Here is a 13,704-nt window from a genome sequence, read left to right on the forward strand (position 1 = left end):
GCCATCAGTCGTAAGGCGCTCCTTTGATCAAGCTCCTCGCCTCAGATGTTCTCCTGATACCAGGAGTAATTTTTCGTTGTAATTTCTCCGATTTGCTTAGTCCAAGTGGGAGCGCCTAATTATAGGCAACCAATCTTACATCTACGCGACACGGCCATCAATCGTAAGGCGCTCCTTTGATCAAGCTCCTCGCCTCAGATGTTCTCCTGATACCAGGAGTAATTTTTCGTTGCAATTTCTCCGATTTGCTTAGTCCAAGTGGGAGCGCCTAATCATAGGCAACCAAACTTATACGTATGTGACACGGGTTTTCAGGCATAAGGCGTACCTTTGATCGAGCTCCTCGGCTCAGATGTTCTCCTGATACCAGGAGTAATTTTTCGCTGCAATTTCTCCGATTTGCTTAGTTCAAGTGGAAGCGCCTAATCATAGACAACCAAACTCATACGTATGTGACACGGGCTTTGAGCCATAAGGCGTACCTGTGGTCGAGCTCCTCGGCTCAGATGTTCTCCTGTTACCAGGAGTAATTTTTCGCTGAAATTTCTCCGAATTGCTTGATTCTAAGAGTAAGTGGCATGATAGCTAGCGATATGAAGAGAAATACGATAGATCCAACGACTTGTTGTGCATGTTGGAGATCCTTCTAAACCTCAATTTAATGCGGGGCTTTCTGAAAGTCAAACTCAATGACATGAGGTATTCGGCAAATAAACGTTTTATTCATTTATACAAAATATTTACAACGTTTTCCACATTTACATGTATATCATTTATTAAAATAATTCGTTTTGCGTCTATGATATATATATATCCTATATACCTAATAATTAATATACATAATGTGTATATGGGGGGATGTATGTGTATGTACATTTCATCAAAATTATTTTTGGTTGAAAATGAAACAGTTACTTAAAACTCAGTTCACAGCATTCAGACAAAATGATCTGTTACAGTCATATAAATATTTGTTAATTGCATTAGAACGTTGTCGATATGAACGGCTGTCAGTGGAATCAAATTTGAGAATAAGTTGAATCGCCTAAAATAATATGGAATAATTACAACAGACTTGCCGACAAATAATTGATTCGTATTTGGTACTAATGTGTTTCACAATTTCAATAAAACTTGTATACTTGTCACGGTGAATGATAAATTACATCATAGATATTTAATGAATCCTCGAATACAGAGGTCTTTGGGAAATTTTCGATATTATATACTCTATATCTGAGGTCGTCGTCGAACGATTTGACATCTTTGGCGACCGGTTCAAAACAATTAAATCAATTCTTATTGCTTCTTAATGAGCAATTCATACCTTTGTTCTTCATAATTATATTACAATTAATCGGAGGCCCTCGTCGTTTGATCCTTCTCGTTCGAATATTCACAAGCAAGTCGTATCTCAATTATATTAATTACCTTGACAATTAATATTAATTACTCTTTAATTAGTCTTAAATCGAACTTACACCGTTCACTATACATATATAGACAATTAGCCTGTCACATACGTGATTTATACACCTAAAATTTACCTTAAACTGATAGTAGGTACACACTCGTTAATAATACAACAATAAAACTCTGTTATAAACACAGTATATATGTATATATATATATATAATGAGCATGAGTGCGTGCAGTCTCGAATTAATCGTAATATTATAATATATAAACAAAGGCTTTGTGCTGATAGCTCAGAGCTGACTAGATGAAGGTGAGAAACAATATAAATTATTCCCTTCTGCTTGTTTCTGAATCGTTCTCTAGAACATATAGAGAGAAAAAAAAAATATATATATATATATTTATATATTTATAAAGAAATAAACATAAAAATAACATAACGATTTGGTTGAACAGTATTTCAATTGTGATAAAAACTGCAAAAGCAATAAATATCCTCCAGGTACACAGTGTAGGCTATACGCTCATGTGATAGTATATTTTTCATATGTAAATGTATGGCTGATGTATGATTCAATGATAATCAACACTGACAACATTAATAACATTTAATAACCGTGTAATATAGTTTTGTAGGTATAAATGACGAGCGATATATGTATAACGAGAGCTTACCTACAGGTAAGTAGTAGAATTTTGGCCAGTGACAGTTTCATTAACTCTCCATAAATTAATCTCTCGACCTCTGATTCAGACGGTTAGAAAAAAAAATCCTTATTGAAAACTGATAAAGTAGCGTAATTTTTTGTTTTGATTTACACGCTATTTTGAGTATTGAAATCCAAGTATATTAATTATATAGATACATGTGAGATCGATGCAGCAGCAGATCCGAAAGGAATTCGAATTTCGTATAGAATAGTGCTATACGATTATTCGAATAATCGAGTTTTTCCGCCTAATCGATTAAGCTAGAATTTCTGTTAATCAATTTATCTAATCGCGGGTTAATTGGCGTGTGAACCGAAATCGTCGATTAATCCATTAATCAGAGAAACGATTTCGATTAATGGATTAATCGAGAAAACAAATAATTGGACAGCACTGGTATAGAACGTATTATCATGAAAATTGATTGTTAAGTTATTCAACTTAATTCAACTAATAAAAGGGAACACGATACATATATGGCACAATTTTGCTAATCACAACCGATATTTAACACTGTAACACGCGGGTATAAAAGAATCGTCACGATCCGTCTGTTTGTTTTTATATTTGAAAAATCTTATCGAATTAATCTCCATTTTGTCTTTTACCTTTCAGCAGTCACGGCCAGTCTTAAATTTTAATATTATGATGCATAGTGACTATATTAAATGATAGTTTATTACGAAACGACGACAGAACTCTTAAATTAGTCTTGACACTCACAACGTAATTTATTATCCTACATGCAACGACCGTTTCTATGATTATAGTGTTATTTATTCTTTTTTTATTTTTCTCTTTTGATCCCAAAATGTCTTATTCCCTCGGTCGCGAATACGTAATAAATATTACATAAACTTACACACGGTTTTTATAATTATGTTATGAGAGAAACTCGAGTCCAAATTATTCGATTCTTCGAAATCATTAAACTACACCTTCGGGTATTTTATTTAAAATTTTCTCGGGCCATTTTAAACTTATCGTCCATTCGATGGATATCCATTATTTCTGGCCCCTTTGATTCTACCTAAATTATCTGTACAATCGACCCTCTCGCAACGTATTGTTGAGCCAGTGATAAATTTTACAGTATATCATCAATAATACGTATATTTTATCGAACGCGGTAGTAAATTCTGCATGTAACTTTCTTGCCACATTAACAAGGCTGGTTCCCCAAAAATCGATACTTTTTATCAATTTTATTACGACATAGTCATACATTCAATATTTACGAAATTATTATATGCTCAAAGTACGAAGATGTATAATCAATGACTCATTTCAAATCGATTCAAAATTGATGAAAATCTAGTTTATACGTTCAATTCCACTGTTATGTGCATGGGCTCATTTTCTTCGTAACGTGTTTTTTTTCTTATCACGTCAATATCGTTAAATATTCAATTTTCTAATACTGCACCGATATTCATAACGATATAAAAACAACAATATTGAATTGACTGCTGAGAAAATAGAAATCGGTTTCAATGGTTTTTCGGATAAATAAATAATCTTCGAATAAAATGAGCAATCGTAAAGTAAAATGAAACGTATTTAATAAGCCGAAAAAAAAAAAATTAAAATTATCTTGGTGGCTCTTAAATAATGGTAAAAAAAAAAGAAACTAGTGAAAAGTATCGATTTTCGGTGCACCGAGTCCTCGCGTAAGTTGATTTCCACTCACACATAACTCTCCTGTTTCTTTCTGATTATACCATCGGTGACGGAGGAGAGGAGCGGAAGTTTGAGCTGTTTTTCAACGGGGTTGTTCGGCGTTTTGACGCTGCAGCTTTTATTGCTGCTGTGCCTCCGCCAGAAGTCCGAATGATTGGAACTGCAGTTTGTCGATCCTGTTGTGTAAGTGCCCGTTCTACCGGGAGCCTTCTTCTTCACGCCGATGCCACAGAGCCTCAAAAATCCCTCGCGAAATTTCGTCGACATAAGATTGTAGAGGATCGGATTTACCGCCGAGTTCAGATACAGCATCACCCTGCTGAAGTAAAGGACGCCGTAGTAGCCGTCGATACCAAGGCCGATCATCGAATCCTGGGAGCCGCAAATCACCCAAAGTGTAAATGCCCTGAAGGGCAGGAGGCATACGAAGAAGCTGAGGACGACGGTTCCCAGCATGAGGACGACCTGCTTTCGATACTTGAGCAAGTTGTTCGCAGGACCTCGACTTATCGTCGGGTTAGCCATCAGGTGTCTCGCTATTATAGTGTACAGGATAACGAGGATGAAAAGCGGCACGAAGAAGAATATCACTATCGTTGTTACGAAGAACGCGCTCCTCCATGCCTCGTTAGCTTCTATGAGGCAAACCGGAACCAGCGATCCGTCGGTGTACATCTCCATGTGATAATCGGACATCAGGATACTCGGACTGTCGACAAAAAAAATATTTATATCATTTATTATGTTTACTTTAAAAATGCTGATACACCACATTACCGAAAAAAAAAAAATTTCACACGTATGTGACGAGCTTTGAATGTGCGGACAACTTTGTTACCGGCTAAAATTTTTCACGCGTATGCGGTGGGTTTTGAAAATGCAGATAACTATCTTACCGAAAATAAATTTCACGAGTACGTGATAGGTTATGAAAATGCACAACTATTGTTCACAACTATTCCACTGTATCATGCGATTTTATAAAATAATTACATGTCATAAATTCATTCAAGAATAATTTTTGTCACATTGTTAATTGTTAATACTACGTATATTTTGAAATTGTTATTTGGTTGATTAATTTCAAAACCCGAATTTTTCAATCAGCCAGTCATCCTTAAACTCCATAATTTTATACTTTTAATTGGAATAACTTGTATTGAATAATTTTTCTACAGATAATTTGCTGATTCGTAGATTTTTATTGATTTATAAGCTCAAGATTATTGTTACACATCATTTTTAGGAATAAAGAAAATTGATTGTGTTCGCTTGCATGAGCCGATGCTTCTACAATTAATTGTAAGCCTTAATCGTTAAATTGTAAACGCAGATTGGCAATTTCTACCTATAAATGCTGTCGTATAAAACAGCCGATCGATGAAACGACGTTTGTATAATATAAGTATAATGTAAATTATTGTATTAGCAAAACAACTTATATGTACGTAGCTCCTTAAAATCCTATAAATATTAAAAATCGTTATTATTGTGATGTTAATACCGTAAAGTTGCTTGAATTTCATGTCCACAATTATTACTGCCATACTTATCACAATTATAGAATATTGAAATAATTATTTAAGAATAAATTTATGCTCTCGGAAGCCTAACTATGCGTAAATATAATTGTAAAATACTTTGAAATTATTTCCTAATGCAGCACTTCGTGTTAATACCGTAACATTATACCCTATCAATTGAAACAATCGCGAAAATGACGCATTTCGGGACGATCAATTGTCGAGAGAGAACCGTTTCAGCTGGGGCGAGACTTTTTATTTTTATCACTTTGCCAGACGACACCAACAATTCTCACTTTGGAATTCTGTGATCGGTCTAATCGAATGATGTCGTTAGTTGAACATGGAAATTTGTTTCAGTCTTGAAAATTTAATAAAAAAGTGTTTTTTGATTGTAAATTTTTTTTGAAAATAGAGTAGAAATCTTTCTTCAACACTTGAACACAAAGATTGTCAACGTAATCGAAGTCAAACCGCAGCTATTGGCAAGTTTTATAAAAAGGGGTAAAAACTAAGAACATTTAATACTCGACTTTCAACAAAAGGTTTACCAACGAAGCAACGTATTCAAGTGACATTCGAGTAAATGTGAAAATTCACTTACGACTTACACAATTAATAAGTAGGATTAAAATTTTTGTAAAGCTCGATTCGTAATGCTGCAAATAATTACGTGCAACACTTAATTATCGGTTACTTAAGCACTTAGGCGTATTAATTATGCTATTGTGTTGACCTTAATTAGTAAAATCAAAAATTAACGCAGTTAATGCGAATAATGTAGAATGTGAAAAGATTTTCATTGCCTAATGCAAAATATACATATTACAATTAATGCTGTATTTTTTCTTTTGTTTTTTTTTTCGTTTTCGTTTTTTTTTTTTTTTATACAATTCCATTGCGATGATTGTCTATTTACATACAGAATTATAAAAACAAGACGTTCCAGTGAATTTTATTGGAAATTACACGGGAACCATTTTTGAAAAATACAATTCCGTATTAAATAATTGATAAATATAATTAAATTGAAAGCATGAGTTGAACTCTATTTGCTCGAGTTAATTATACATACGTACACCTAACTTTAACGTATATTTATAGCTAACAGGCATTTAATCTGTAAATTCTATCTGGATAAAAAAAAAAAAATTTCCCAAGTTACATACAAATATCATTTCGTTTTGGCATTATTATTCCAGATGCAATGTATCCCAATAAGTAAGAAGAAAACAAACAAACTGAGAAAACATTTATTTTCCACGTTATTAGACATGAAACTTTGGCACACCGGCAATTTGTGTATTTTGAAATCGCTGTTTTTCATTCAAATTTCGATTTCGAAGCTCCGAGAAGCGAGAGAGGAAAAAAATTTACTCGTCAAACAGGTATTTATAAAAATTCACAGACTACCTTAATATCACGACGACAGTTGAAACGATGATAATAATTGTTATTGGCAAAGTCCGGAAGTGGGTCGAGTCGACCTGGAATGGGCAATACGCGTTTATACGTGCACGTGGGCCTTTTTTAACACGAGAAAAATTACCCAAGTGCGTGGAAGAGAAAGAGATAAGAACAAATAAAAAAAAAAAAAAAAATAACAGCAACATGTTTGCGAGGTCGAGATTTCCCTCAGGGATAATTTTTCGTGTGACCAATTTTTTTTTTTTTTTCCACCTATTCTAATATTAATTGCGAGATATAATACTCGGGTAATTTTGCTCTGGGGGTGTGCATTTTTTCTTTTGTTTTATTTCATCATTATTGTTATTTATTTTTTTTTTTTTCTTTCATAAGAACGGCTGAATCATTTTTCAGTAATTTTTTCAATAAACTGTCGATGCTAGAAATTTTTTTTTTTTATTTACGAACGAATAATCTTCAAGCATTGACAATTGTCAGAGTTACGAGTTGTTGGAAAATTTGGTTTATACGCGATGAATGTTGCAGCTTGTTGAAAATTATTGTAATACAAATTTGAGGGACGGGGGGGGGGGGGGGGGGGGGATATTAGATATCCGATCGATTCTTCTCACGCCAAAAAACGCACGATTTTCGGTATGCAACAAGCAGGACAAGCAACGCCCTTAAAGTGGTGAAAATCCTGAGTAAGACCGATAATATTGGAACTAGTTTTATACGATATATTATTTATACGAATAATAAGACAGGCTTACGTAATAATTATATTTTAATACACAATTCGAGCACCAGAAAAATTGTCGCAATGTGATATTGTCACATCGCATGTGTGTCAAACGATCCTCCTAAGCGTACATACTTTGTTTACTAATAATATGGGAAATTCGATGAGAAAAAAAAAAAAAAAAAAATTCAGCTAATCGCATAAAAATTAGCTTATTGCGTACAAAAATTGCATCAATTGTGAATAAAGAATCAAGATTTATGGTTAAACTTGAAGTCCGAAGGTTCGACAGTATCGCCGCTCTTTTCGCGACAAAACTTCGAGTAATGTTTCGGGCCAGTTCGAAGACGAGAACCAAAAAAATAACCAAGAGTGAAATTTACTCACTTTTAAACGAGAAATAAGAAAATTCAATAAAAGATAGACGGTTCAGTTCGATGAATAAAAGTTGGACCTCGATGGGCCCGGCAGAGGCCCCGGATCCAAAAACTGGGACGCTCATCCGCCGACCTCCTTCGTATACTAAAATTTTTGACCGAAAATATTTTCCAATTCAATGCCTAGTTTTCGACATATTCGAGCATAGTTTTAAAAATCGACTACACTGAGAGAAATTTCCTTGTCTAAACAACGTTCTCGTGATGTCCTTCCTTCCTCGTGGCCCACCTCGAGGGCCTGCTCGCAGTGACGGTACTCCTGAAGGTGTTGCTCTCAACGCGTCTGGGTTTCCGTATACCGCATAGTTTAAGGAACCCAATCCTGAAGCGGCTGCTCATCAGGTTGTAGAGTATCGGGTTTATGGCGCTGTTCAGATAGAACATTATCCTGCCGAAGTAGAGGAGGTTGTAGTAGGCCTCCATTCCCAGGTCGAGGGCGCCGTCGGGTGAGAGGACGACGAATAGGGTGAGAAGCCGGAAGGGCGCGAGGCAGACGAAGAAGCTGAAGACGACTGTGAGTAGCATCAGGACGACTTGCCGACGCGCCCTGGCTTGATAACTTTCGCCGCAGGAGCTCGTCGTCGACGAGTCCTTGACCAGGTGACGGACTATAACCAGGTAGAGGCCTAACAGCAAGAAGAGCGGCAGAACGAAAAATAGGATTGTAAGTACTAGCATGAAGGCTACTTTCGCACTCGAGTTCATCTGCGTCTCGCACATCGCTACCGTCTTCTCCTCTCGGCTGACTTCAACGCCCGCAGAAATCGCCGCCATATTTTCATACTTCGTTACGAAGACTATCGGACTGCAATCAACCAAAAGGAAAGCAATTTTTAATTCACCTCGGATCATCGAAATTCCCTCGACGGGTGTCCGATACTTGGGAGGATCGATATTCGGAACGCCCGATGTACGGAAATTTCAAACATGCGAGACAAAAAATATACAACCAAAGACGAATCGTTCGAAATATTGGTTTTTTTCTTCAAAGTGTCACTGATTTTTAGTCATTCTGATCGGTCACACTTTCAAAATCTAGATTTTTCGAACAATTCATTTTCAGTTGGTTTTCGTTACCAGTCATTCTGATCGGTGACACTTTGGAAAATAATGATTTGTGACGATTCATCTTTCGCTATTTTATTTCGCATGTGTATGAAATATCGATATATCGGCCATTCCGAATATCGATCGTTCCAAGTTTTGACCACCGACCAATTCCCTTGCCGAAAGAAAAATAAACACCGCAGTTTCGGATCGATTTCAATTTTTTTTATTCCTTTACACTCGTCACGGAAAATATTTTAGATAGAATTTGATAGCGTTATGATAACGGTCGAAATATCGTTCGAATTGCGAAAAAAAAAAAAAAAATATGTACACAGATATATTGACAGGTTACTTCGATGTCGAATAACTGTTCTTACTTTCTTACTTTCATACAATTTTTTCACTCAAATAACGCCTCGACGTCAATTTCATCCCTTAAAATTTCAAACGGGAAAAAATTCTTTTTGCGAACTGTCGGTGAATTTCCGTCCGTCAGAAAAGCTTATTTCACAGACTCTCTACGATTTTGAAAGTAACGTATAAAATTGGACAAAAAAAGTTGAACAAAGCAACTCACGGTGAAATGGCTAAGGATTCGTTCACGTATGATTAAATCGATAATAACTGTAAAAAATGAAAAATTTTCTCACTGTACGCGTAACATATAATCAGACGGAATTTCAACTTATTGTGTATAATTATATTCGAGATTTTCTTCGCGGAGTTAGCTGTCAATTTCTTTGTTACAACTTGATTACTTATTTCTGTTTCTTCACCGAACCTGTCAAATTATTATAAGAATTTATTTTGACACGGAATTTAGCCTGTATATTATTTCAAGAGAAATAGAATCGCGTAATTGACGTCAAAATGATCGCGATGGGATAATTTGATCATCGTGAATCTTGTCTCAATTTGCGAAATAACAAAAAATAAACCGAGAAATAAATCCCCGTCCATTAATCGTTGTTTACAAGACATGCTTCTGCTTCTTATTGACGGGTCAAAAAGTGTTGCAAACCTCGCGAAAGAAAAAAAATCTGTAACAACCGTTGAGTAAATAATGCCGATGAAAAATTCTATGGCTTTAATTTTAGGCGCCCGAAACTTGATCTCCCGATGAATGGATACCTACCGAAAAACTGCAAGCAAAACATAAAAATATGTTACATTTATATTGGAGAAAAAATTGATATCCTCCAAGACAAGAGTCGGATATTGATAAGAGAAATATAGTGGTAAAAAAAAAAAAAAAATTGAAAATTAAAAAATTAAGACGAAACAATTACGAAGGAAAGCGAGGTGCAAAAATAGAATAGTGCGAAAAGCCTATAACGTGTAATATTATACATGACGTATAAGAAAATACGCACGTGCGCATTTTGCCGGGATTAATACCAAGGCAAAAGAAAAAAAAGCCTCAAGTCCAACACTCAAAATTAGTCTCAAAGAACACAATACTATATTAGCATACTTCTGCAGACTGATGCGAGTAAAAATTTTGCAGGTAATTGTACAGTGAAGTTCCGAAAGCGCCTAATTCCGAATTATTTTGTGGCGAAATTTGTAGCGAAGGAATCAAACTTTGGAGAATCAAACAAAGTTTCGAATGGTCGGAAGGCCGGCGGCACAAAGTTACGAAATGCAAGATTTCGAAAATTCAAGTTACGATAGAACAAAGTTCCGAAAAATAAAGTTTGGATGAAGTAAAATTCCTATAATTAAAATATAATCACACGGCCTGGTTTACTAAGCGGGTTGTTGTAAGAAATCGGAAAAAAACGAAAATCAGAATTACCAGGATTCCCAAAGTAAAAAGTATCGAAAATCCAAAACAAAGAATGACAAAAGTGGCGAAATTTCAACGAGTCAGAAATTCACAGAACCGAAAATATTCCATCATTTAGAATTTCGACGTTTCAGATTTTCAAACTTTCTCATTCTCGCACTTTCCAAACTTTGACTCGTCGAGTTTCGGACCATTCGAAACTTTGATGTTTCCCGAAAGTTTGATTTCGTTCATTCAAGTTTCGCCACAAAAAAAAAAAAAAAAAAAAAAATCGGTATTCAGTGCTTTCACAGAACTTTTCAAATTCGGATCTTCAACCCCGCCCCAAAAAGTTCGACTATTATATTCGCAGCTCTGATTCATACTAACCAATTAATGACACCGAACTTTTCACAGTTATTCATTTCACACGATTCTTCGTCATGGTAGTGAAGAAAAAAAAACATTGCTGCTATTCGATTCAAAATTACCAGTTCTAATTAGTCAAACGTAGATTGTGAAATTACTGCGACGTGAAATGAAGTCGGTAGTTCAGAAAAATGAAACGCGAATTCGTTACTCAGAAAAGTAGGAGAGAAACGTAGAGTAAAAAAAAAAAAAAAAAAATAAAATAAGAAGAAAAGAAGAAATGGGTAAGTTAGAGGCTATCGGAGCACGTATATCATTAATGCGTTTAACGATCGCCGTCGTAATCCGAGAAAATGAGACTGCGTGGGTAAGTATACCGAATACCACGAAGATCAGCTATATATATACATATATATAAGGCATTCGCGAGAAATAGCTACTGATTAATTACAAGACGTCAACATATCGGTTTCGGTACCGAAAAACAAGAGGAAAGAATAAAGAAAAATAAAATAAAAAATTGTCAAGAATTTCGATAAAAGAAAAAGGCATTGAAAGCTTTCCTCAGTTTTGCGAATAGAACATTTTCGCGGGTATGTTTTTTTTTTTTTTTCTTTTTTTTTCCACGTCACAATATTTTACCGTTACACACCGTAGTAACGAAAGAATTTGATTACGGTAACGACGTTTCTGGTTCTGTAACAACAAATCGTTCTTCGATAGGTGTAAGAGTGTAAAGAGAAACGGCGGGGGAGAAAAAAAAAAATCGTTAAAACCGATGGACGAAACCTGAAAGATTCGGACGGGGTCGAGTGGACATTAAAGGCATAGAGAGGATCGAAGATTGACGTCCTCGTCAGAGATCTATTATAGATAAATCCTCGGTGAACACGAATCCATTAAATTTATCTACACGCCTGTCGAATACGGGGTGGATCACCTGGATCACGTGGATCGCGCGGATCACGTATATATATTACATATTCACAATAGGCGTATAAATTGTATCTTCGACTGGTATGAGTCGATGTGAAAAAAAAAAAAAAAAAGAAAAAAAGGGTAATAACAAACAAACTCGACGAAGAGATACAACCGTCGAAAAATACCGCCTTTCCATCATTCCTTTGAAAAACGTCAAATCCGGCTTTATTATTCCGATGAAAATTAATGCCGTGAAATACAAGCACCGTGCTCGATGAAGCGAGCCACTTAAAATAGATACGTCGTACTTTTTGTGAACGTATCACGATCGTGAGGATCCTTGTCGAGCTCATTTCAGTTCTATTCATCCGAGATTCAACCACATTTCGTAGCAGCTTCTTTGTACGCGGGTTTGTTTTTTTTTTTCGTCGTCTTAAATTCCACTTCGAACGTTGTCTAGAAAAATCTTACTTCGAGAATGCTTTGCTTCGGGTAATGCGGACTTGGTCAAATTGCAGGTACTGGAAAACCTCGGATCGTCTAGAGTTTCCAAAAGAGCAGACGGTTGATTCGATGCAATTTTCATCGCAGGGTCTGATACGAAAATAGAACTTAAGCTTATCGAAGAAATAACTTGGCTAAGTATTTCAATAATGCGTCTGGATTCTGACGCATTTTTACTTGAGAATGTGGATTGTTATTTTTTTTTTTTTTTTTTTAGTCACGTCCCGACGAATCGAATTTTTTCAAAAGTATCCAGTTAGCCGGTACAAACAGTAAAAATCTGAACTGAAGCAGGTGAATCAAATCAGCGAGACTTGACTTACGCGTTGAGCAATGTTCCGATATTTTTACACTAGGAAAAAAAAATTGTTTAAATTACAGAGAAAAATGAAAAAAGATTGTACGAGAAATACTTCGCGGTTATGTTTGGGAAATTTATGAGCCTGTGCGATGAAAAAGGATCGTTTCACGGTGGTGGGGTGGAAGACACTTTATTCAAGGGTGTTATCAAATTGACGAGCAATTTAAAGTCTTTGATTAGACTAGAATCTGGTTATTTCTACGAATAAACATCGTGGAGCGTATCGATCGGTCCGCAGTTAGTTTCTCGTCTTTTTTGCACGCATCGTCCCACGTCTAACGATCTCGTTTCCATGGAATATCGAACGAAGACAGAGAAAACTAATCTGAAACACTTTAGCCTTTTTCTTTATTGTCCACCGACGATGTCATCTACATAGACCTCCTGTCATGCCAACGAACAGAGTGCAGGATATCGAATTCTAACGTTGCTTGCTTTCAAGACGATTTTCGACTCGGCCGAAGGAAGGGATTCTTACTTTTCACTTCACGTAGGCGTAGGGTTTCAACCCCTTTTAAAACTAATCGATCAAATACCGAAAAGCTCGAGGTGCCTCGACTTTTTTCATCTCCCTTGGCCATTCTATCCGATCGAATAAATAACAAATAACGAAACCCGCAATCAAGTTCTCCGCGAAAAGAAAAATACACACTAGTCTTCGGACTTACGTTGAATTTGGAAAAGCTAGTCAAAAGTTTTCCACTGCCGAGAAATCGGGGGCAAAAAAAAAAAAACGATTTTCCAAATTTTCCACTCCCTCGATGATACCGAAAATTCTCGAAAAAGTATAACGGAGATTATTGAAGTTGTAG

General features: G+C 35.7%; 1 protein-coding gene across 2 annotated transcripts in view; it reads right to left on the reverse strand.

Annotated features, from left to right (window-relative positions):
* Nucleotides 1-720: 720 nt before the first annotated feature.
* Nucleotides 721-13,704, reverse strand: part of LOC107219736 (growth hormone secretagogue receptor type 1) — a 69,876-nt gene continuing 56,892 nt past the window's right edge. The window contains exons 6-7 of one of the 2 annotated variants that reach the window (XM_046745221.1): nucleotides 3,820-4,519; nucleotides 721-2,173 (exon numbers count right to left, since the gene is read on the reverse strand). In XM_046745221.1, the coding sequence (XP_046601177.1) occupies nucleotides 2,150-2,173; nucleotides 3,820-4,519 (724 nt within the window). In that variant the 3' untranslated portion in view covers nucleotides 721-2,149. Of the gene's footprint in view, nucleotides 2,174-3,819; nucleotides 4,520-5,597; nucleotides 8,725-13,704 lie in introns of those variants that run through there. The other variant, XM_046745222.1, reaches the window with a different exon arrangement.

This window comes from Neodiprion lecontei, chromosome 7, assembly GCF_021901455.1.
Source record: "Neodiprion lecontei isolate iyNeoLeco1 chromosome 7, iyNeoLeco1.1, whole genome shotgun sequence".
NCBI lineage: Eukaryota > Metazoa > Arthropoda > Insecta > Hymenoptera > Diprionidae > Neodiprion > Neodiprion lecontei.